The sequence below is a fragment of the Atractosteus spatula genome, chromosome 2 (assembly GCF_055471065.1).
Source record: "Atractosteus spatula isolate fAtrSpa1 chromosome 2, fAtrSpa1.hap1, whole genome shotgun sequence".
Classification (NCBI taxonomy): Eukaryota; Metazoa; Chordata; class Actinopteri; order Semionotiformes; family Lepisosteidae; genus Atractosteus; species Atractosteus spatula.
In genome coordinates this window covers 47,096,036-47,122,205 of record NC_142707.1, presented here as the reverse complement: position 1 = coordinate 47,122,205, position 26,170 = coordinate 47,096,036, and the positions used below count along the sequence as shown (strand labels likewise).

The 26,170-nt window shown below is 36.5% G+C and overlaps 1 protein-coding gene across 1 annotated transcript in view; it reads right to left on the bottom strand.

The window, feature by feature from the left end:
• Positions 1-26,170, bottom strand: part of LOC148839769 (PC3-like endoprotease variant B) — a 341,720-nt gene that overhangs the window by 269,768 nt on the left and 45,782 nt on the right. Inside the window, exon 3 of the mRNA XM_088938784.1 lies at positions 4,558-4,650. Within this exon, the coding sequence (XP_088794910.1) occupies positions 4,558-4,650 (93 nt within the window). The remainder of the gene's footprint in view (positions 1-4,557; positions 4,651-26,170) is intronic.

Below are 26,170 nucleotides of genomic sequence, written 5' to 3'. Positions count from 1 at the left end.
AAGAAATTTAAAGTTTCAAAATAAGGGCAGGTGTAATTTGTGTAAATTAACATGGATATGTCAGTTCACGGAAGGTATATTTTCCACAGAGTACTATTTTGTATGATGCAGGCAATGAACTCTCTTTTCTCTTTTATTTCCCATCTCTTATCATTTATTTCAGCTAAGAGGTCCCTGCTGGTCTACAAAACAATGAACTAAATACATCGGAGGCCAACATTAGCTTGAAACTTCACACAAGGAGTCACACAAATTTATCTTCTAAATAGCTTACTAACCATTTGTTGAAACTTTGCTTCTCTGGGGCTGTCACTGGTATCGTCTCTTTTTAATTAATTCTGTAGCACAAGCTGTAAGCCCATACCTATTGCTTTGTCAACAGAGACCTACAGGCGTCCTACTGCCAGTCTTCTTCCCAACACAAGCACTTGACTGGGACAAACCAGAACACTGATACTGCGCACCTGTGAACTGAGGCACCAACACTACATGGATTTACTGCTGCTGAAGCCCTTAAGCGCTTCACTCTTATTATCACCAAGATCTTGTCAAGGGTGCCAACAGCAACAGCAACTGCTGAAAACAGCAATATTTGCCACTGTTGCACTCAAACTATAGTAATAATCACACTTCAATGTAGATGGCTAAAGTGAACAGGAGGAGCTCCTTGGTTTTCAAATCCACCTCAAAGTAAAATTCAACTTATTTTGTACTTGTGTACTTAATTGATGTTAATAATGGCATTTGAGAATAATGATGATTATATCAAGGTTACATTTTGTTGTACAAAGATTATGTGGCAGAAAAGGATTTTTTTATTTCAATGTCTTCAGTTTTTATTCAAAATAGTACTTTCTGGGGAAAAGATTCATTCCACGATTTAAAGACAGCTAGGTAATGAGAAGTTGAGAAGATATCCTTTTCATATATGAACAAAATCGACCTGAAATTCAGTCACAATTTCTATTACCAGTTATATAATCCTTAAGTTAAAATAACTCGTATACAATTTCTATAGCCTTTATAAAACTTGTATATGAGTTATTTTAACTTAAGGATTATATAATATCACCAAATATGACTCAATATATTCAAAATAAACTGAAAACCAATGTGTATTAAAACTGTAAAAAAATCAGTAAGATGATCACATATTTGATACCAGTATGGCCATCTAAAACTAAGGGTCATACCTCTGGCCCCTATTTTCTATTTTTTGTTGCAGTTTGGGATGAGGAGATGGTGGATGCACTAGCACTCAACTACAAGGATTAATTATTGTCTGTTATGCAATCTCTTCCATTATGTTTTCCATCTGTTATGTATTCTTCATTTATTCTACATGTTAATCACATACTTCTTCTTTCTTCATGTACAGTATATCTTTGGAACAAGTAATAGGTTTATTCCATTCTTCACCTGAAAGAAGGCTCCACGGCCGAAACGTTGTGTATTCTTTCTTCTTTTTTTCAGCATGGAATAACCCCATTACTTGTTCCTTTGCAGCCTACGCATGCTGACGCAGCTACCCAAATCCAGCTACCCTGGATTTGGTTTGCAATACGCATGACTAATGTTTGTGTTTTGTCCTGGAAGACGTGGGCTAAATTCTCCTAACAGACAAGTCTGATGGGATATACTGTGAAGATGAAATCTTGATATTGCAATGATGGATGAATCTCAAATGCGAGACGTTGCTATGTTTGTTAATAAGAATTAGTACGTGGCAGCATGCTCTTTTGCACAGAATAAAAGAAAGGAAAATTTGATTACTCTTACTAATTTACTGGGCTGACACATTCATCCAAAGCAGCTTGCATTTCTACAGTTGGGTATTTTAAAATCTGTAACAATTAGAGTGAAGTGCCTTGTTTAAAGACACATGTATCGCCTGGGGTTCAAACTCCAGAACTCAAAACACTGTGCCCCATTACTCCCCTAGGGTAAATGGCTACCCTAATTTTAGATTTTCTGTTTTGTGGTTAGTGTGTGCTATAGTATGCTAGAGAGATAGTACTGGAATAACTCCAAAATTTACTTTTCAACCAGACATGAATCCTCTAGATCTGACTAGATTTTAACCTCCCAGGCACTTTTTGATACACAATGCAGAAATATTACATATCAGATCACCACAACAACTTGTGCAGTTCTGTTTTAATTTAAATGTTTGATAAACCTCTCCTGGCCCCCTGAGTCTTTAATACTGCAGTACTACTGGTGAGACATTTTGAATGCAGTTTTAAAGCCATATTGGTGGGAATGTCTTTATTTTCACTATGACTCTTCACTATGACTACACACTTTATGGGATACAAGGGAGAGCTTTATAAAGAAAATTCTGCTGCAGATAATGCATAAAGCATGCCTCAGAAAGGCTACTGAATTGGAAACCAAGTTGATGTTTCTAGAAGCATGCCATTTCTCCCAGATATGGAATCCAATTTTTTCCCCACATGTAATTTTGATCCCTCTCTGTAAATATAACATAGCAGGCCTTTGTAGACTTTTGACTATGCAGTTAACATTTTCTAGTAAGCTATACTCCTTTTTTTAGTACCATTGATGTATTTTTATTCATCATTTATCCTTTTTGTATTTCCCACATTGGGAATGACCAGTTGTTGATCAGGGCACCAGCATGGGATGGATAACGGTAATGCACGCTTTCCTCCAGCTTGTCCACTGTCAGAGGCATTTGTTAGTTTTAACACAGCAAGAGCTCGCAGTCAGTATCCCAGTTAGCGATGCAGCTTTCACTGAAAAAGCTGCTGGCACACAAGTCGTACCACATTCAGGCCAGGTGAAGGCCTTCCAGTTACACTGCTCTCAGCTCATGATACCCTGCCACCTGTCACACAGCTTGCTCATTTTACGCACAATTACTAACATATTGAAGAAATACATTCCTAACCACTTTATCTGTCACATCAAGCAGCGGGTGGAAGGCAAGATACACCTTGGATGGGATGCCAGTCCATTGCAGGGCAGACACAGGCACAAATGCGCACACACTCACATCAGGGCCAGTTTTCCCAGGAGCCAATTAACCTACAGTACTGGGAGGTCTTTGGACTGCGGGCAAGTGGGGGAAACCCACACAAACACAGGGAGAACGCACAAATGCCACGCAGATAGCACCCCAAGACTGGAACTGAACCCAAGGCTCCAGCACTGCAAGGTAGCCCAGTTAACCACTGCGCCCCCATACTCACATACTGTACATGTGGGAGGACATTATATTCATCACAAATTGTTCAATACCACACTGGGATGGAAAAACAGGGTTATTAAAAGTAGTCTTTATCTAATCAATAACCTCTGTTGATCTAAAAGCTAAAGAGCAAAACTCTGCTAATTACATACAATTGTATGTATATCTCATGGTGAAAGGTTCATATAAAATAAATAGTTAAGATGATATGTACTTGTTAAAACCATGACCCCAGGATGTGATTTAAAAATGACATATCCCATATTTTTAATTGAGACCTTTTCTGTTGCTAGATTTATTAGTTAGCCTAAACAGTGTCTGTTTAAGACTATGGCATTAGTCTGGACTGTAGAACAATAACTGTAAACCAGGTATGTGGAATAGGGTTCAGATTTTGCTCTTTGCTCTAATGCTCTTAAATTTATTAAATCAAAACATCCTTGTAACACAGCTATATCATATTGATAAGACTTTGTGCATCACATAAAAATTCAAAGAATCCCCCCCAAAAAAACAGTACCCATGGTGATAACAATCCTCAGTGGAATCTAGTATTCTGTATGTTGTTCTTACAAAAATAAATAATACAGTACATTAATAATAATAAATTAAAACACATTCTCATAAGACATTAACAAGATAAGTGCAAAACAACTAGCATGACATATCATAGGTTAAGTACCCTTACAAAAAACTTATTGTAGCCTTACTACAATATTATTATTATTATTATTATTATTATTATTATTATTATTATATAACAATTCCATCATGCATCTCATATTGACTATTTTCTAATTTATCAAAAAGTAAGAAATCATTCTTTAATATTGTGCAAAAGTGGAATTCTAATTACATAGTAAAAAAAATGGATAATCGTTTTTTTATTGTAAAGGCTACCTACAACTATAAACTGCTTTCCGGGAGAAGTATGTTTTAAAAGCAATAATTATTTGTTTTTGAAAAGCCAAAATGAAAAATGCTTATTGTAACAATTAACATTAAATTCTAGAAGCAGCTAATTTAAGAATCCAAAATTAGTTAATTTCAGTTTAAGTCTTAGAGTAACAGAAAATTGAAGTTTCTCATGAAGCATTTAGTAAAAAATGAGTAGTATTATTTAATGACCACTGCACTCCTTACACATTTCAGAACAAATATTTACCTTGCTTGTACGGTCTGAAGATTTAAAAACAAAACAACAACAGCAAAAACAATAATAACAATAATAATAATAATGTAGCTTTAATAACAGAAGTATTGCATTTTTGTTTTATTTAAACATTTAATAAAGACTTAGGCATTCCTACACTTGATTCTCAAGGAATGGAACAATAACTCACCCCTGATCCCATGTAAAGTTTGGCCTCCAAGCTCTGTCTGCTTCTGGAACCCACAATGTCCTTAAAGGTGTAATGATCTTCCAGATTCCCTATCTGGATCACAAAGAATCATAACATAGAATGGATTTAGATATTTGTCTTCATTAACAGTTTTCTAAGGCTGAAACTTTGAAGACTATTTTAAAACTGATAGTCTTAAAAATTCCATGCAGTACAAAAATAAAGAAAGGTATATCAAGCTGAGAGATTTAATCAAATTCTATAAAACACAGGTATCACATAAAATCAAAGAAAATATGATAAAAAATACAGATGAAAGAATCATAGCTGTTCACAATGAAACATGATACATTATAAGCAAGAAAATGTTAAAGTTTCAACAGTGTTTATGCATAGGCCTGATCAGCCAGATCACTGCTACCTGATGTTGATGTTGGAAAATAAGGCCCACAGATGTTCTGATGCACTACTGTCCACGGCAAGACCTTAACATTGTTTTCTTTAAATCATATCCTCCTGCTGTTTGGTCCTGCTGGGCAATCATCACTTTCGGGTGGGGTTCCAGAAATGGAAAAGCTATTGACTCGAAGACTTCCCCACTGTATAACTGAGTCTCTAGCCATCCAGCCTTTATCATCACACATCCACTGGCCAACCAGCTGGTTCCAGTAAGTCACCAATGGCGTCTCTATACCAGGTGTTATGTCAAGTCTGTTTAGGACAAAACAGCACTCACTGGTAAATGACACCCCATATCTCTCGATCTTCTTGTTCCACAGAAGATGGCAATCTAAAGACCACCCTATGCAGATCAACTTCATGCTGACTGCAAGCTCCCGTCATTCTGCTGATGCGTGGGCAATTTCCTCCTGGAATTTCTTCCTCTTTTCTCTGGACCCGTCTGCTGAATGTTGAAGCCTCCCATTTTTTGCTGTTCTTTCATCAGGTATTTTTAATGGTTATTTTTACTAATTAATATACCCTATTAAGCTAATCAACTTTTGTCATTTTAACAAATCAAATGACTATCACTGATCACCTGGCATTGCTATGAAATCAGATTGCTTGCCAACAGTATAATAATATTCAGTCAACACCACCTACCCATCCATTTTCTAAACGAGTTTATCTAATTCAGAGTCATGGGGGGGCCAGAGGCTAACCCAGTGAGCCACGTGCATAAGGCAGGACACACACTGGATGGGATGCTAGTCCATTACAGGGCACACAGACACAAACACACACACTCACACCAAGGCCAATTTTCCTGGAAGCCAATTAACCCACCAGTATGTCTTTAGACAATAGAGGATTTTTTTTCAGGAAACCAGAGCACCTGGAGGAAATCCATGCAAACACAGGGCGAACATACAAACTCCACGCAGATAGCACCCCAGGAATTGAAACTGGGGCCTCACAACGCTAACCACTGTGCCACTATGCTGCCCTCTGCTCACTAGTTGAAAAGGAAATAACATACTGTATATGGACCCAATGAGCTGCTGATGGTTGTGTTGTTACTATCTACTAGTAACATTTTGACGAGCTCAGTTTCAACTCTGTCAAGTATGGCTGGCTGAGGTTTTACTCGAAAAGTATTTTTATTGCCACTCAACAACCAGGCAAAAACAGAACACACTGTACAGCACAACCGAAACGTTCATCTTTGAAGTGTTTAGACATACCCAGTGTAGTTCTGAATACAGTGTAGCTCTGAATATAAGTTGCTTTCTAAAATACTTTCTGTAACAAGACATACACTTAAAATGGTCCAAGAAATACAGAATAAATGAGATAAGTGTTTTCCTTCCTCTTCCTAAACCACTTAAATGGTTTCTGCAAAAGCAAATATCATAACTGCAGAAGCAAATGTTAGGTGCAGCAGTGCTATGCATGTCTCATCAGTCATTACATAGTCCTATCAATGGCTAAAGGACAAGGATGCCTGGATTAATCAGGAATGTTAGCGGTTCAGAATGAAAATGCTAAAGCAAACACAAAGGAAGTATTTGACAAATTAATACACAGTTGTATGTAATTCCAGATTCCAATTTACTCTCTTTTGTTGTGCAACTCTTTCAAAATGAATCCAGCTCTGCTCATGGCCTGGACTGCCACTTCAATCTCTGTGATTACTAGCTCGCTTTTCTAGCTTTAGAATGGAGGCTTCTTTATACACTGATGTTTTTGAATTAATCATTATTATAGATAAGATAGATAGATAAGATAGATAAGACTTTATTGATCCCGAAGTGAAATTGATGAATAAAAATAAGTGACATTACATTTGACTAATAACATTAACAGGCATTTTGTAACTTTGGATCTATTTATAATATAATTATATAATATATCAGTGGACCACATCTTATACTATAAAATCAATTTTTGTGTATATATTTTTGATTAAGCATTAAATATAGTATGGAATTTGCTGTACTATAAAAACAGTTGATAGTAATTATTAATGAAATATTTAGGAGGCATACTAAAACTGATTAAACGCCTCAAATTTTCTTTCTTTACGATTTGTGAAAAAAAAATTAGAAGACAGCTTTTTTTTAAGTGTTAAAAACAGAGCGTATGGCAGTGCATCCATTTCTTTGAAGCCTTGAAAATTTTATGAATTTATTTCAAAGACAACACTCAGTTTTCTACATATAATTAATTAGTATAAGTGTAACACTTAAACTTATCAAAGGGAAAAATAGACAGAAAAATAAAACCTCACTACAAGGTAGTAAAATGAAAGTACAGGTGTCATTTCAGTTTGCATGCATTATGTGAGCAAACAAACAAGCAAAACAGGGAAAAATATGAATAACTGACTTGAATTAGTTGTCCCTTATATGATGCTCGGTTACCTTTGAAGCTCAATTTGTAAGTAAGGCTTCTTCAAGACCTAAAAAATGCTTCCTTTACTATTTTTAAAAACCGGCAAACAGCAGGGTACCTGCTGCATGTAGATTACTGAAGATGTATGAGAGAGCACCATGACATAAATTCACAGCTGAGTTATGAACTGTACATCTACATAAGAAGATTTTTTTTATTTAAAGTAAAGGCATAATCAAACATGAAGTGCAACAACATGTGCAGCACTAAAGTCTGCTTCACTGTATTTCTGTCATCTGGGTAGATTTTCCTGTTTTTCTGTCATTCTTAAATACAGTAAGTATTCTAAAGTACATAAACAGTACAGTGCCGTTCAAAACAATTCAGACCCTTCCTATAACACCCCATGTTTTTTAAATGACAATTTCATAGACATACACATTTGAAAACTTAATATTCTATTCAAATCCTGAATGCTCAAACTAAAGGGTTAAGAAGGTTTTTGGTAAATGTCAGCAAAAACTAAAGAGAAAGAACTAAAATATGCTGGCAGCAACTACAGCACAGGTCTTTTTGAGTACATTCCTACCAAATTTACACACTGGCTTGGTGTACTTTTGCACATTCATCTTAATAGATTTGCTCATGCTCTCGCAAATTGCTGGATCAGCAGTTTTCAAGTCTTTTCACAGATTCTCAATAGGATTCAGGCCAGGACTTTCACTGGGCCACTCAAGATTCAAGGATTTTCATTTTCTTATTCTTAAACCTTTCGAGTGTAGCTTTGGTCTGGTGTTTTGAGTCATTATCCTGCTGATCAGGGCTGGCCCTAGTTTTTTGGGGACCCTGGGCAAGATCTTGCAAAGGGGCCCCTTCAGATCAAGATTTGCACATACTGTACACTACTATTACCAGCCCCCACACCAAACTTATTTGCTATTTAAGTTAATGAAATATTTAAATAGAAATTTGTTATTAACCAACTTCATAGAACATATAAAAAATAACTTACTAAAAAGAACAAGAAACACATATTTTAGAAAAATAACTTGTATTTTTAATTTTTTAAATTTATAAATCATAATGTGAATCTGTTAACATCTAGCAAAACACCTTAAGCAGTCTACATGTCTGGCTAGAAATGCCTACCGTTTGCTAGTTACATGGATCTGATGGACTCAAAACCAAATGAAATACAAATGGATTATTACAGTGACTTGAACTGGCATACCCCTGTTTTGAGATCGCTTCTCCTGCTCTTCTATTCTGCACTTCCTTTTCTCAGTGCCCGATAGGTATGTCCTTCTTGAGGACAATGTGCGTTTACCAGTTGCAACTACATGATTTTAATTTTAAACATTTACAACATAGTCTGCAACGCACGTAAAGGTCCCTTGCAATTTTTCATTACATGTTAGATGTGATAAAAGATTAAGAAAATTGATCATCACAACATTTACTGCTTTCTGAAATTAAAGGAATGTCATTTGGTACAGCAGCAGCTGAAACCGCACTGACATTGTCTTACAGAGAAGATGAGAGTCATTTAATACATCGACAGTGAAATAAAGTACTACACTTACAGTCACAACTAATAACATTATCATTCGTAACTATCAAACCTTAAAAGCCTAGCAGAAAAAGAAAGAGCCACTGGAGGGAAGTTTTCGGTCACATTTCCACCTGCTGAGTAAAAACAATGTTGTGTTGCACATTGCAGGGGTGCCCTAGTGGCCTTGGGGACCTAGGCAGTCGCCTAGTAACCCTAAAACAAGGGCCAGCCTTGCTGCTGATAGGTGAGTGTTTGTCCTAGTTTTAGGTCTGAAGCAGGTTTTCCTTCAACTTTTTCCAGTAGTTTGCTCAGTCTAAATTATTTAGATTTGCGACAGTAAAGAGATTATTTTTATGTAATCATCGTCATTTTGTTCATATCCATTATCTGTTTACTTCCTTCTACTTTCTTCTTTTTGTTTTGTGTTTGAAGTGGGTTGTCTATATACAGTATTATGTATAACAAATATTAATTTCTTCTTCAAAGTGTCGTGACTGTAATCTTTACAGCAGGAAAATGTGACTGTGCAAGGGTCTCAATACTTTTACAAGGCACTGTAGCTTAGGATTTCTATGTCTCTGTTTCATCCCAAAAAATCTATAACCACCAGCAAACTCACAACACAAAGTAGAAGGCTTCAAACTTCTGTCTTTGGGTAAAATTGCTGATTCTTGCAATAACCTCTTGGGTTCAAAACAGTAGAAAATATTAGAGAAAAAAGCAAGACAAGAAAGAAACATACATCGAAAGCAATGCAGCCCCAGTGAAAATACCCATGCACCTATCAACTTATATGACTTATTTATGGCTTTAAAAAACATTTTACCAATTTAAAAAAAAAAACATTGTATTTAGTTGGTTTTGTTCTGAAGATTTATTACAGGATAACGTTCTATAAAATACATCCAATAACTAACCCTTAGAAAATGATCAAATCATGATTGTTTAAGAGAAATCAATTCAAACTTTTATTTGCATTTTTTTAAAATCAGGAAAATTAATTTCTTTAATATTAAAATATTAAATCCTGTAATATTAAAAAGGTTCGGATGTTATGTTTTTGATTTTTTTTTTGATAACTTGATTGCATTTTTAAATCACATGCTTAATACAAACATGTACTGTATAAAACACCATGACATTCTTTCTACAGTATGAACCACATAGCAACATATACAAGTTGATTTCTTTGAAATCCTTGTAGTTGTCTTTTCATTTTTTTATAGGACATAATTACCAGTAATGTTTTGCATAGCACATTTCCAATTCCATTCCTATAAATGACATGATTATGTACACCAGGATCAATTCCTTATAATGCCATATTTACATTTTCTTTTTGACACTATGTCAATCTACATTGCACAGAAAAAGAAAAAAATGTTGTCTTTAAGTGAATATACTTTTGCAACATTTTTTTTCACATATAAGCTCAAATATTCCCAAAGGAATGTTTTTGATGCAAAGAAAATGGCATCTACAGTTAAATACAGATTATGTAAATTATTATGATAATCAAAAGGTTCAGCTTTGTATACATTTAGATCACATCCTTGGGCTTTTTAATATATTTAGCCTTCTTGGTTTTCCAATCATAAAGTGTTGAGACCACAGTTTCACCAATCCTATTTATTTGAATATCACAAACAGCTGTAATGTTTTATTGAATAAAGTACTCACCAGCCCAACAGTTTCACCTCAATAACTGCAGTAGCCTTATTAAGCTACCGATATGGTAAAATCAAAGTACTGAAAGAATAAAGGAATACAGAGTATAAAAAACATTCAAAGATCTATTTTATAATGGAATATTTGTCGCAGCTAAAGAACAGAATTAACTTCTAATGTTGTTCTTATGAGCAGCACAGTGGAGTAGTAGTTAGCATTGCTGCCTCACATTGTCAGGACTCTGGGCTCAGGTTTGGATCTGGGATGCTATCTGCGTGGAGTTTTAATGTTCTCCCCATGTTCACACGGTTTTCCCACCACAGTCCAAAGACACACTGGAAGGTATGGTCCTGGTGTGAGTGTGTGTTTTTGTCTGTGTGTGCCCTGCAATGGACTGGTGTCTCGTCCAGGGTGTATTCCCTTTGTGCCCTAATTAGCCTCCTGCTCCCCCTTGATCCTGTATTGGATAAAGCAGTGAGAAAAGGGATAAACATTACAGTTACTGTATATATTTTATTCTTGCAATTCAAAAACGAATATCACCACGAGAATAGCTCACACAAAACGTACTGTACATTGTCAGCTAACAGACAATAACAGAAAATGAATTTTACAACTCCACACGTTTATTTTTAAATATACCCACGACAAAATGTTCATGTTTATGAAGCCACAGTTGTACATTTTTAACAATACCAAATTTTCTTCTAAATATCAGTCATCTCAGTCTTGTCAAAATTCAAACCTAAAATAGAAAGATAAATCAGTCCCACACAGCATGTTCATTTCAGTTTTATTTATTTTTTAGTTACTCAAAGCTTTCTTGCAGTACATTAATTAACATTCGACTGCAGTTCTGTAGCAATATGAAACCCTGATGCTACTTTACGGAGGTACTACCTTATTTTGGGAACATACTTTAAGAGCCAGCGTGTTCATGACCTGGCAAGCATGTCCTCCGTAATTGTCTACTGTCAAATATTTAGTCATTTATAAGCCCCTTTTGTACAATAGGATAAATGTTACATTACAAACACGCTGTAGCAAGCTGCCTATTCTCTGAAATAATGGTATAAGGAAAAAAAGAAACTTTTTATTGTAACCTTTCTAGCTTTTCACTTATAGGATATATAAACAGAATCATATTGATTGGAATATCTATAACCAAGTAAAACCTATTCTGTCGAGATTGTATGTGCTAGGTGATTTTATCAAGTTCTCTTTCAGTTTCATTTTCATCCTCATCTCTGTCCCTCAGGGATATCAAAACCTAGCTTGCTGAGCAAATTGTCCTAAATTGAGTTCCTTTCCCTGGCATATACAGGCTGGCTCTTAGAGGTTGTGAAAAAGGAAAAAAAAAACTTTATGCGTGCTTCTTTCTTGCTTTCTTAACAATTCACTCTCCCATTTCCAATTAAAATTGTGTAGTGTGCACCAATACCTGCTCCCAATTAAACGAATACTGCATTACCAGCCACAGTCTCCAGATTTTCTTTTATTCTCTCTTCATTATCCCTATTCCTCAGAGGCTAGCTGGCTGACTGCCAGGAACTCATGGCATGGATTCAAAAAAGGAAGAAGGGGGAAAAAAAAAGCTCATACATTTTTTTTTTGCTCCAAAAAGTGTTTTCTTCTTTGTTGCCTGCTGCCAGACACATGCAAGGGCACTGATATGGGCCTGAGAATAAACTAGCAGGTAAATACAGTTCACAAACTTGAACTACTAAAAAGAATAAAGATGGACAATGCTAATTGACTCCTGAACCCGTTCTGCAGTGCTGCCTGCTGCATAGTCACAGAAATCACTATTAATCATCAGTATAGCTTATTGACTCTGTGACAGTGACACTGTCAAACTCTACCTACTGCAAGGAATTCTGTTCCACTGTACATCACCAAGACTTACCCAAAAGCCTTCTTATCATTCATACAAAGTGATCTACATAAAAGACTCATATACAGCTGGATCGACAAACTACTAAATACGGTGCTTCAAAAGATATAACCAGAAATTAATCATTGCAAATTTACCACATTTGATCAAATTGAACAAAAATGTGACCTATGGAATAAAGTCAAACAATTTATCCTGGAAAGGACGACTAGACCTGAGACAGTTCCTTTGTAATTACTGCAGGAGGCCTGTAAAGAAAACAGTGACCAAATTGGACGTGGCTACTGCAGTCAGATTAATGTCTTATGAAAAGATATTGCATTTAATTATATTTTCATGTTTAAACAACGATAATGGTGCTAGCCTGAAGGAAGCCATTTGTTCGAATGAGGGAGTAATGATGGCTAAATATTACAAATGGGTACCCTCAGAGCCACTGTAAACACCCATTCTCAAGTTATATACCCAAGACTTGTGCTCTCCTTTAACTCTAAAATAGGTAGGAAAACGATAAAATACTGTTTAAGCAAATAATGATTTACTAGCTCTACAGTATATTACAGAACTTTATTATCTTACAGGAAGAGGTGAAAGAGCTAGTTTTAATCAACTGCTTTCCTGATCTACATCCATTTTCACCTTTGCCCCAGTTAACTTAATAACAGAATAAATAACCCTGTTTATTTCCAGACTGACCTTAAAACAGCATGTGCTTCTGTGGCATGATCTCAGAGAAGCACAGATCCTGTGCATCTCCCACCAGCAGCTACACTCTGTTGTTGTTGATGGGGGACTCTGAGATGATCTCAGGCATAAAAAAATTCAAATTGCCCAGGAGTATGTTTTTGGAAAGAGCACAAAGCTGCAGCGCATGAAATGTCGACAAGCTGAAGAACAGCTAAAAGAACCTTAATCTCAAGCTGTCATATTATTTCTTCAGCTGATATAAGCCCAAGTTCTGTAATTTCTGAACTTGCGTTATGGCTTGTTGAATTGTTACCATCTCCCAAAGAACACATAACACACAAAGATAACAGGCTGGATGCAAGGTATCATTTTAGAAAACACTTCCTATTACCTGGACTCGTCAGCTATGTGAAAGCTTTCAGTTCCATCTTCAGCTGGTTTTATTACGTGGCTACTTTACTTTGTATACGATTCTCCTCTCATGCTCTGCTAGTGTCCTGATTTCATGTTTTACTACAGAAGATTTTGAGGAAACTCTGAATCATCCCATTACACCATTCGACTATTCATTTCAGTCTGCTGAGTGACATGAGATGTAGAAAACAAATTAGATTTAATCCAAAATCTAAAACATTAAAAGCATCTTTCACCCAAATAGATCATGGATAGGTTTTTGATGCAATTTCTGCATTCTGATACTGTAATCTAACAACAACAAAAAATGTGGATTTGGCTCTGATGTATATAATACATTATTTTCCAATCTACTGTATATAAACACATGCACTCCCTTAGATAAACAAGGCTTCTACTTACAGAGGACACAACGGACACAAAAGGCCCACAAGCTGCTGGAAGCCACCCAGGTGGCAGATTCCCTATCTGACAATAATCACACTTTAGGTTTATAATGCTTACTGTACAAACCACAGCCTAGCTCCCCTGATAGCTACTACACTCCATTTAACTCAATAACATATGTAGTCTGGCAAAGGATGATGGATGACTATGGAACTGTCTCCACAGCTCCCTTGCTCCACTGAACTGGCCAGTCCTCCTTGGGGATTCACATCTCTGGGTCACGTACCTTTTGTTCATGCATCAATATTAATCACATTATAACACCTGCAGCAGGTGCTTCTACGGATCTCAAAAGAACAAAATATTTCTATATATACATAATTCACTTATCTCATCATTTACTATCCCGTACCGGTACGCAACGTGCTCTGTGGGGTGTCGGGGTCTCTTTACCATTTAATCAATTAAAAAACGGATGTAGGCTAAAGTGCAGATGTTTCATCTCTTGGTAACATAAACCTGAATGGTGGGCGGGGGTGGCAGGCAAGGTGAATACTTTGTGAACCACAATTAAGGCGCAGAGCAAAGGGTAAAGGAACACTGATGGATAAGAGTGGCAGGACAATCAGGTGACGACAAAGGTTGTACCAGCAAATACGGTCTGAAAATGTTCACCCTCACGTAGCCAGCTCTGGAAAAGAGAACCTACATCTTCTGTCCGCTTCTGTCTCTGTGCTCAATCGCTGGTGTGACAAAATGCAAGATAGCCAGAGACACAATTACCCCCACAAGTGTGGTGTGATCAGATAAAAGGCAGAAATGACTACTGCTCATGGAAACGCATAGAGTGGGAAACATGGTCCCTTACAACTTTTTCCAGGACACATACTGTTCATCTTTTTTAGGTTTTTAAACGAGTTTGGAATAATGGCCTTTTTTATTCTACAGCCTAGCTCAAATTGCATATCACAGAAAAACTACCTCAAACAGACACCAATTTACGGTTTGATTCAATTGAGCAGTTACTCAAAAAAAGTTTAATTTTCCTTCCATTAAGTACAGTTCGTTTTCAAGAAACGTTGACTATTTTAATGATTTTGTCATATCCACAAAGCCCCCGGAAAGACTGATTTCAAACTAAATGTGTTCTGGGACTGTCCCATCAAAGTGTGGGAGCCTGTCACCGATGTGCTTTTGGATACAAATCTTTTGAGTGTTATTGAGCCCTTGACTGCCCCTTCTCAGTGACAATTACCTGATTACTTTTGATCTTCAGGCATGCCTCTTGTTTGCAGAAAATACAATTTTACAAATATACAGTTAAATCAAGATTGAGATGCTGTTAAATCTCACTACGTGATTACTACTTAATTTCCGGAAATTATTCTTACGGAATTAGGTACGTATAGATTACAGCAGTCAGTGCATGAACTGTCACAGCATGGTCAGCTGCTTTCTTTCATCTTCCCAACTAATATCCTCCCATTTTATTTTTTCTATTTATTTTTTTCTATGTTTTCTATCAACTCCCTGGTGCACATATCAAAATGTTTCTACATGGAAAAAAAGCCATTCTTGTACTCAAGAACAGTACTGTATATACACTACAACTGCAAATCAGATTTAAATTGGCATTCAAATATTTCCTGAATATCTTCTATTTGATCTTTTTCAATAGGTAATGTAGTGTTAATAAGTAAAATATTGCATCCTAATACAGAATTACTTGATCTATCTTATTATAAACTCACTATTGAAAAAGGTATTGTGCTAGATCAACAATGCAAATTCACCTCTTTTAGACTATTGATTTATTCTTGTGACTTCTACCTCTGCGTGACATTGTGGTGCCTAAGGGTATGTGCCTTAACTGCAGTACACATTTAGAGTGATGAAAATAAAGCACTAAGATCAATGGAGAAAACTGAAATAGTTTTTTGTAAAGCAAATAAATTATAATGCAATGGTCAAATAAAAAATAAATAACCTGTAGCTTTAATTCGTAGAGAAGTTGCATCATATACTTATACTAATGATGACTTGTGAAATTGCTCACTGGAGGGATTCAATAACGCTGCTGCTTGAAAAAAAGCATAAGTGCTTTATTGTACTGTCACAGTCAATTACCTCTACAGCAAGATTAAAATAGAAAATTTCAAATTATTTGATTTAAGATTCAATGAATTCTTTTAAATGAAAAGAATGCTTCACACTTTAATGTTTGTCACCAAGGTTCATAACAAACATGTCTTTTTGTTTGCTGGTTGAAAGTATAAACACCTAATCTGCCAAACACTTTTGTTGAGGACATCAACCACTTGTCATAATCCTCCGTTCGATTCCTATTGCAGTTTATTCAGAAATGTTCAAATAGCTCAAATTTCTGAGCTTCTATTTCCCCCTAGAGATTTACAGAGTCCTTGGCATTAACATTGTAGTTTTTGTCTCCTTTATGATTCAATTTACATGGGAAAGGTAAACAATGGAATAAGCTATGAAATCAACAAGCAATTGCAATGTTTCCTTCAGAATTAGCATAATTTACTGCATTTCCATTCATATTATTAAAATAGGATATCTTCACCATGGCAATCTTTCATACAATTAAGATTCAGGTTCCTGAAATGGAATGCTAACATCCAGACGTATCAGCAGTATCTTTCATTAAAAGCATACAACCTCCAATTGAAATGCAACTGGCTAGATGTTATGGCTTTTAGAATAATTTATCTCCTACACTTTTTTCCTGTGAGCCACACTTACTAATATGATATATATATACCCTTTTGATATAGCATTTCTATTGAAGTTAAAGAGTGTTTCAAGGGTTCATGGTATTGTAATTTCTGAGTAACTTAGACTAGGGTTTTGTTCTCAGCTCAAGTCTCGGGCACTCTTACTTATAGTGTAAGGAAGCAAGCTAATCGAGACTCTGGTGACTTATACCACAGTTATCTATGTGTTGAGTAAGAAATGTAAGATAGCATTTGACTTAATATACTGCTAGAATACATTTACTGTGTTTCCATGAATTCACACATTTATAGCATATTCCCCATTCAATACCCTAGTCTCTACATGTAAAAAAATAAAAACAAATATCCCATTCTCCAATCTTAGGAGTATTATTCACCCCCACAGAGTATTATATATTTGATAAGAAAATGTATACAGTACATTATTTTTACTCTTTAGATGTTCCATGATGTTCTCATCCTTATACTCTATACTCCATGATGCAAATGGCCTCTACTGTAAAGTACAGTATGTCTCAGTAAGACAAGGAAGAATTTGTCACAGACTTTCCAAGTTCCCTCACAGGATATGGATGTGACATGATTTTCAGTCCTTCCTTTAAACCATGGTGTTACGACCCCAAGTGTCTAAGGGTAAAGGGGTGTAACATTTAGGATAATTTTTGGAGGCAGGTGGGTTCTGGTGAGGGACTAGGAAGTGTGATAACAAGGGTCGGTGCAAAAGTGATAATTTTAAGTTGAATAAGTGACTGGTTTGTAATTGGACACAATAACACACAGGGTAAGGGAACTAGAGTGGTGCCAAAGGAAAGAAAATAACAAACAAAATGGAGCTGGCTAAGAAAGTGAGGGAAAGCTAACCTGACTACAAAAGAAAACCCGAAACACACAGTCTTCGGCGTCTTCAACACCCTACCTAACCTTCACTGACTACCCAAAATCATACAAGACAAACGGCACTCACCCGTACTAAACTAGTGTGACTAATACAAGAATCAACTATGTGTGTGCAAAATGTACCCAACAACCTGAACAAACAAGAGTAGACAAGTAACAGGGTACAAAAGAACACAGAGGTTGAAACAATAACAGTTTGGGCAAAGTAATGGCAAAATAAGGATAACACAAACAAACGAAAGTACAAAGAGACGAACAGAAACCAACAAAACAACAAAGCCGAAGCTATACGAAAATGCACACACACAAACCCGAAGCAAAACCAAAAGCAAAGCGAAGCAAAACGAAAACCAGAAGCGAAGCGAAGCGAAGCAAAACGAAAACCAAAGCCGAGCGTGACCGAAGTCAAACGAAAGGCCTCTTCCTTCTGAAAACATCCATGTTTTATACTGAATAAGATGAGTTGTGATTGGTCGAGAAGCTAATTGAAGATGATGTCATACGGAAACAGTGGTGTAATGATGGACCAATGGGGGAGGGAGAACAATCAAAGTCAGAAGTGTGGAACATAACAACAAAAACACACATAGACCACACACTGGGACGTAACACATGGTCACTAATTTACTATACACTCAGGCTCTGCTATATTCGGGCTCCATGTTCAATCAGTCAAACTACCAATAAGGCATCCGTGAGGCTTGTGCTGAATAAGTTGCCATTCCATGATCAATTACAAATTTTAACCTCTTCTCTCTTCAATAACAGAGCTTGAGTGTAGGTGTAATCAACCACAGGCTTAATTTGTTATTTAAATTTATTGCCTACACAACCTCAACAGAATAAAATATTGCTTATATGTATTCTTGTGCAAGACTAGATAGTTTTTAGTACAAGACTCCTATACTGATGGGCTAAAAGAATTTGTGATGTGCCACATAAAATAGCACATATGGATGCTAAGTAAAATAAGTTGAAAATTAGAAATTGTATCTAGTTAACAATCATTTTCTTTTCACATTGTGAATTTCAATAAACATATGGTGCATATTACAGCATAAGTTAGTGAATGCATGCCAAATATAAGTATATTTTTAAAAAAATATATATGAATATAAATACATTCCGTACATATTGGTCTCCTCAGACAAGTTTTTTTTCCCAATTACAGAAACAAAACCGCATTAAAACGTAACCATTGCAAACTGTCTCATCTTAACTAAATTGCAAATTACAAATGCTCTTTTGTCAGAAAAATACCATTTATGCATAACTGACACTCATTGCATTGCATTCGCTATGCAGATCACATCTCTGAACAATAGGATGTTATGATGAGGTCACCTCAGCTCTGCATGGAGTGCTTATAAGCAGAAATGGAGCACAGCTCTGCTAGTGCAAGCTGGTGAGCTAGTCTGACAACAGGCAGGATAAAAAAACAACACAGACAACAATTTAATTACCTTAGTGGTGTATACAAAATGAAAACAAGGTTTCATGCTTCTTTCTAACTGCAGCATTAGAGGACAGTGTTGTGTACAGTAAATGTAAGTTTCTGTGGATCTAAAATAAACATAAACGGTAAATGAAGATGTCAAAAAGTAATAAGTAAAAAGCACTTAGCTAAGGTACAGTATACACTGTAGTTCAGAGTCAATTGATTTGTGGAGAGAGAGTAACACATTAAATACTGGGTCATATGTGGGAGAAGTGTGAAACAGTAAAAAGACTATAAGGGATTTCTTCTGGGTTTTGGAAATCAAATGTCAATGTCACCACACTACAGCCAGTGAGCTTCAGATTACCCTTAGAAGATCATCAATTTATGGTGTAAAAATATGCTACACTTTGTGTGTCTGTCAGTTATTGGTGAAAACATCTTAGGTAGCAATTACTGATCTCTGCGTTTTTGGATGTCTCTAAAAGCTATGCAGACTGGGCCACTCAAGGACATTCACTATCTTCTCATCAAAAAGCTGTAATGTGGCTTTCAGGTTTTGGGGGTGTTTTGGATCATTGTACTAGTAAAATGGCAAGTTTCAATCAAGTTTTAAGATACTTGTGTGACCAGAAATGGTTTTCCTTTTTTTATTCAGATGTATGTCGCTCAATCATCATTCAGTTCCAGATGCTTCTCATTCTCCAGATATCTCTGTTGATGAGAAATATCTCTATAACATGATGTTGTTGCCACCATGCTCAAGTGCTGACTAAGAGATGTGTTGTGTTGCGCTTGCAGCAGATGTAATGCTTTGTATTTGGACCAAAAACATTTTTTGTCTCACCAGAGCATAAAACTAGCATTATCTAATGTAGTTCAAGTAGGTACAGTATCTGCGTCAGCATGCGTAGGCTGCAAAGGAACAAGTAAAGATTTATTCTGAAATGTTGTGTTTCCTTTCTTCTCTTTTCAGCATGGAATAAACATTTACTTGTTCCTTATTATCTAATGTATATTAATTTTTCAGTAATGACGTCTTTCATGCCAGTTGCCCATACAGGACAGTTTTGTGTAGGGAGCAGGATACTGTTGATGTAAGAATAGTGACTCATTTCAGACATAGATCTTTGCAAATCTTTCAATGTCACTGTTGGCTTCCCACTAGCATCTCTAATTAGGCCGCTGCTTGTCCTGCAGCTTAGATTGGGAGAGTGACCTGATCTACAGTAGGCACACATTCCTCCAATCTTGATAATTTGTTCACCAAACGTAAAGGGAAAAGTATGCTTCTCCTGATCTGTGCCTCTGTGATCTCTAACCACTTAATACCTGACTTGTTTTCAAAGCTCCTTGGTTTTCCTGGTTCATTTGTCCTATGACTAAGCGAGTTGTGGCACTGACTCTGAAGAAGTTAAACCAGAAGTTAAACCATTTTCATTTACAGAGCATTTTCCAGTAATTGTTGTACCTTTCAAACTATAATTTTTTACATCCAAACAGATGTACTGTAGTGTTTCTTTAGAAAAAAAAAGTGGTTGAATACTTTTGCAATTAAAAAACTTCTAATTTTCTAAAAACATATTTACACAGTTTCAACATTTTCTTGTTTTACATTTAATTTTTTCAGCTCAGAGTAGATTGTGCAGATTCTAAATATACATAAAGGCTGATTTGACTGTGTCATGACTGCAAGCTCAGATGGTGATGAAGCTCTACAGGTTAGCGAATTATTTTGCAATGCACTGCGCAGTACAAAACCTGAACAGATGATTACAGTAAATTCTCCATATTATTCCCCTGGTGGATTTTACCACTTTTTCTATCATACCCTAACTGGATCCCTGAGAGTTCATTTGATGAAGGTCTTTTTTATTTTGAGTCTAGTCTAGTACAGCATAATTATAAATAATTGTTATTCATGTTTTTTGTCTTTAGAATGAGCGCAATTTCTAAGAATGACAAAAACGTTACCCACTTCTATTCTTTCTCAGGTTTAAAATGCTACTTTGTCTTTTGAAAGGAGAAACACACTCTACTTTTTAATTGTATTATTATTGCTACTGTATTTTCACTGTGCATGTCGCAACACTACTAAGTAAAATTTTATTTTTTGTAAGAACCTGTAGAGCTGGCATCACACGATATTTTGGGAGAGTTGAATGAGAGTGCTGTTCTTATAGATCTTTTCTTAATTACCCGAGTTTAAAAAATGGTAATCTAATTCACAAGGTGCAATTAAACATCAGAGGACTTGTCACAATCAATTATTTCAGCTTTCAGTCTATGTTATCCATGTTTATCAATTAAGCATTACCTGATGCCAAAGTACGTCAGCCTGATCAGTTCATTAATGTTTAAGTACACTAATCATACCTTATATATGACATGAATGCAATTATTTTCCTCCTCAAATGATTGAAATATGATTGTTTAATTTCAGTATTCTTTGCTCTTACATTTCTGACTTCAAGCCTAGTGCTGGCTGACATATTAGCATTATAAATTCGGAAAAATAATCATTTTAATTTTAATAATAATTTCAGTTTTAAAAGGAGGTACTTTGGATCAATCAGGCTTGCATTTGTTTTATATCTAAAAGTAATGAATAGCACATAAGTAATGCTTAAAAAGACCTGATGTCCTATATTTAATGATGTGACAAGCCATTCCAAGCCCTAATCACTCCTTGTATAAAAACAGCCTTTTATTATGAAATCTAGTTTTATTATGATTTTATTGACACACTTGTGTTTTCCTTCTGCTTTTATATTTGACAAAATAAGTAGTAAATTAATTTAACACTGAGTGCTGTCTATACCTTTTAAAATCCTGAAAATTCTATCAAAATCTCATTAAAGATTAATTCCCTGAAACCAAAGATTTTGTTCTTTCAATCAGTCACACAAAATTGTACCTTTCAGATCCAGATTAAGTTAAGTTGCTCTTCCTTCCTGCATCCATTTTGCTTTTAAGATATGTTTAACAGAACTCCTTATATGAATATACTATACTACTGTAGTTTTGAAAAATATACTCCTCAAATGAAATGCAAAAGTTAGTCAAATGAATGGGATCTCCCTCCTTTCAGGAGTTCTCCAAACCAATAGGTATGTAGAATTTACATGTGTTTGAGCACATTTTCTAAAATTAAAGAATGAAGATGCAAGAAGATGCATTAAATAAACAATTTAACTTAACTACTGGTAGTAGACTGATTCATCACAAAGTGAAGTGCAGTTCTCAGCTTGTATGCAATATTAGTAGAGTGGGTGAAAAGGGCTATTGGGGAACATGAGTTGCTGATCAGTGGTTGTTATTTAAGTGTGGGTTGCACTGGTGAAGTAACATTCAAGTGTGATTTTCTAAATATGGGTATATATTATTAGAAATAGACCAAAGACTCTCTCACCAGAAAAACAGAGAGATAAATTCAACAGCTCAAAAATGGGATATTCAACTGAATTTAGTGCTCAACATGAAATAGTTTTTGATAAGAGTTACTTGTCCAGGTCAGTTTACTGCTGTCATTTCAAGTTAAATATCTTTTCCATTGTAGAGTGCACTCAAGGTATCATTTTTAGAAATAAAGCACATAGTCAGCCACAGGAAAAATAGCAAAAAAGTGAATAATTGCCTCGGTGACATCAAATTAGTGACACACAGAATTAGAAGAACCCACACATTCAAAAACAAAGATGTACAATACTGATTTTTTTACCCTTTTACACACATTTTCAATTCATTGATTGATCTGACTGGCCTTGATATTACATCCCTGCACTGACAAAAAGGTAACACATATGTTTTTCAAAATGTCGGCCATCGGGCTTATCACGTTTCTTCACACTGGAATGGACACAGCAACCTCCATGGCTGTCAGGGGACAGACATTCATGCTCATGCTGCCCAGCAAGTCATAAACCAGTCTGATTCAGGCGGCACTAGAGAGTGCCAGGAGCAGCTGTCAAATGGAAGAGCTTCAATTTAGCCTTACAATCAACAAGCTGACCAGTCCAGTACTGCAGACAGGGAGGTTTCGTTCATCAGCATTTTTTAACCATTCATTTTGATTCTTAAAAGAACAACATTGATGTAGCACGGTTTAGAAGAGTTTTTCATATGAATTCCTCAGAAAACTACATACAATGTAAAATTGTCATTTCGTGCATCTTGTAAAACAGTATGATTCTTTGTCTTTTAACCTTCAGTTCACAGAATGGCAATTGTCAGTAAGTGAATGTGGTATTATAGGAGTGTCAATATAAAACAAGTACACATCGGTGCAGACACGTTCAAGAAGTAAACCAAGCATTAAAAAGTAGGATGAAATAGAGAGAGACAACTAAAAATAATACAGTACAAATAATATAAATCCTCCTTAGAACACCCTGTCTTTTGTCTGTGATCCCTGCTACCGGCTCTAAAATATATTGAAGACAAGCATCTATTTGAAATCCAGGGCACTACTGAAACTGATGGAATAGGTAAAAACAGCAAAAACACAAAATAAATGTTATGTCACTTTCAAACCTAGTCAAATGTTGCAAACATGTCCTTATTAACAGGCAGTGACCACAACCCAGCCTCAGTTGATCATAGAGGTGGCAGCATGTGGCTTCTTTACTGCTGAGTGGCGGCTTCATATATGTCTCCAAGGAATAGATGCTTCTGTTGGCATTATTCACACTTGAATGGGTTTGAGGTGTGACTCTCACTTCAGACTTTTTTTTAAATTATTTTTATATTTTCTTACCACTTCATCCAATTCAGGGCTGCAGAAGAGATAGAACCTATCCTGGCAAGCAACAGGCAGAAGGCAGGATACTCCCTGAAGAGGACAACCGTTCATCATAGGACACACACTGACAAAAACAAGCACACACTCACACCAGGGTCAGTTTTCCCAAAACCCAATTATCCAGCATGTTTTTGGACTATGGGAGAAAACTGCAGCACCTAGAGACATCTCTGTTGAGGCAGCTAGGCCTTTAGCCATATATGGGTTATTTGGTTATAAAGATTATTAGAGAGATCAGGGCAAGTGTGTGCTAGTGCATTGTGTGATCAAGGCAAAATGTAATTGAACGTGCAGACAGCGCAGTACCCTGATGAAACTCACGTTCATTGGCTCATATTCTTTGAGTGAGACAGAGTAAAGAGAGGTAACACACTGGAATATCAAAGAGGGCAATCACACAGGGAGTACACCCATGAGCTAACATCAGTAATGAGAGCCGGGTGTAATATCAGACTCCACGTGAGTCTCCCATTGGCTGCAGTCGTTTGGATGGGTTAGGGTTGAGGCAACACCTGGAGAGCAGTCTGCAAGGAAACAAGTAGGCTCTATGTTGAAAGGAAAACAAGAAGGGGAGGAGATAAGGTTAGCTTTTCTCATGGGTAAATTGAAGGTAAATTGACCTTTGGTCTCGCACTCGGGTTAATGGACCAACTCCTGGCTGGAAGGTATGCTGGTTAGCTGATAGATTAGGCAGCCTCATTGGCAACTGAAGGACTTAGGTAAAGCAGTAGCAGACTCAGCTGTTGCTGTGTCAGGGGCATAGGTAATTGTTAGGATTAGTGTCTTTGGCCAAACAGGATCAGCCAAGTAGTTTTTACACTGCTTCCATGAGCAGTTAAATGATTAAGGTTGGACTGGTTATGGTTATTACCGGTTAAAAAGATATTAGTAATTCAAGGATAGATTAAGATCAAGAAAGACAGGGTGAATTTTCTCTTCCCCAAAGAGGGATTTAGTTATCGAATATTTAGTTATTGATTATTGGGGGTTTTCCATGAGGGGATGGTTCTGGTTTCAGTTACAAACCCCAGACGGGGTTTGGGTTGTCAGGGTATCTAGATCCTGTGGTGATTTAGGAAGGGAGACGGCTGTCATGTGGTGTAAACTCACTATAGACAGGGAGATAGCTGCTAGGGGTCTTGCATTTGTGTAAGCCCTCTAGGTGTATAAACTGGTTGCCAGGAAGATTTCTTGGATCTGTCACCTGGGGATTAGAGCCATAGGGGAAAGATGATGGTAGGCTTATGATGGTTGTGGTTTGTAGTGGTGGATGTGGGTTGGGCATGGTGTGTGATCACAAGGGTTGATAATTCACAGTATAGGACTATGGTTTATTGGTTACAGTCTTTGATCTTTTGTCAGGTTTATGATTATATCCCAGCTTCACATAAGACCCTGCGATCCTCAGGGTTTCACTGAAGGCTGGGTGTCCACTCCTGGAGTGACCATGCTCTGGATTGCGGTTAAGAGACTTTAGATTATAGTCGCACCTGAGCAGCGAAACACCAGGACCATAGAAGGAAAGCCAGTCTTAAGATAAGATCACTTTATTGGCCATATACAATTTCTTGCATTAGGAATTCGTCTTTTCGCATACCCCAACTTGCTCTCCATGAGACACACAGACAAGAAGAGAAGCTTGGGGTCAGAGCACAGGGTCAGCAAGTTATACGGCTCCCCTGGAGCAGTTGGGGTAAAGGGCCTTGCTCAGGGGCCCAATGGAGTAGGATTCCTCTGCCGGCCGCGGGATACAAACTGGCAACCTTCCAGCCACAGGAGCAGATCCTTAGCCACAGAGCCACCGCACTGCTTATAAGTCAGCAAAAACTCTACAAAATAAATTTGAGTAGCAGCAAAACCACATGTCATAGACTTGGGATGGCCAAAAACAAGGGTTGTCATCATGCCTGCAGGTACAGTAAGTACAAACACTATCTTTCCATGAAAATTAAGGAAACCTTTATGGGCTGGAAAAAAGCTGAATTATCACCTTCTAAGAAGAAAATTAAACAAAATACCTTTGTTATTTGTGTCACTTCATTGCATTGCTTTCTTTTTGAAATATCTCTACTAAATAGCAATCATAGATGGATGTACTCTAGCACATGTGAATGACCCTAGACTCCTGAATGACCCTAGACCCACTGGTAGATTAAACTCAAATTTAATGTAACTCACAAAGAATAACAATAGATTTTACACTTGTGTGTTGCAGTCCCTAGTTGGCAGGTCTTAATTCAGTCCAAAAAGTCTTGAGGTAAAAGACTATCACACTATCTGTTAA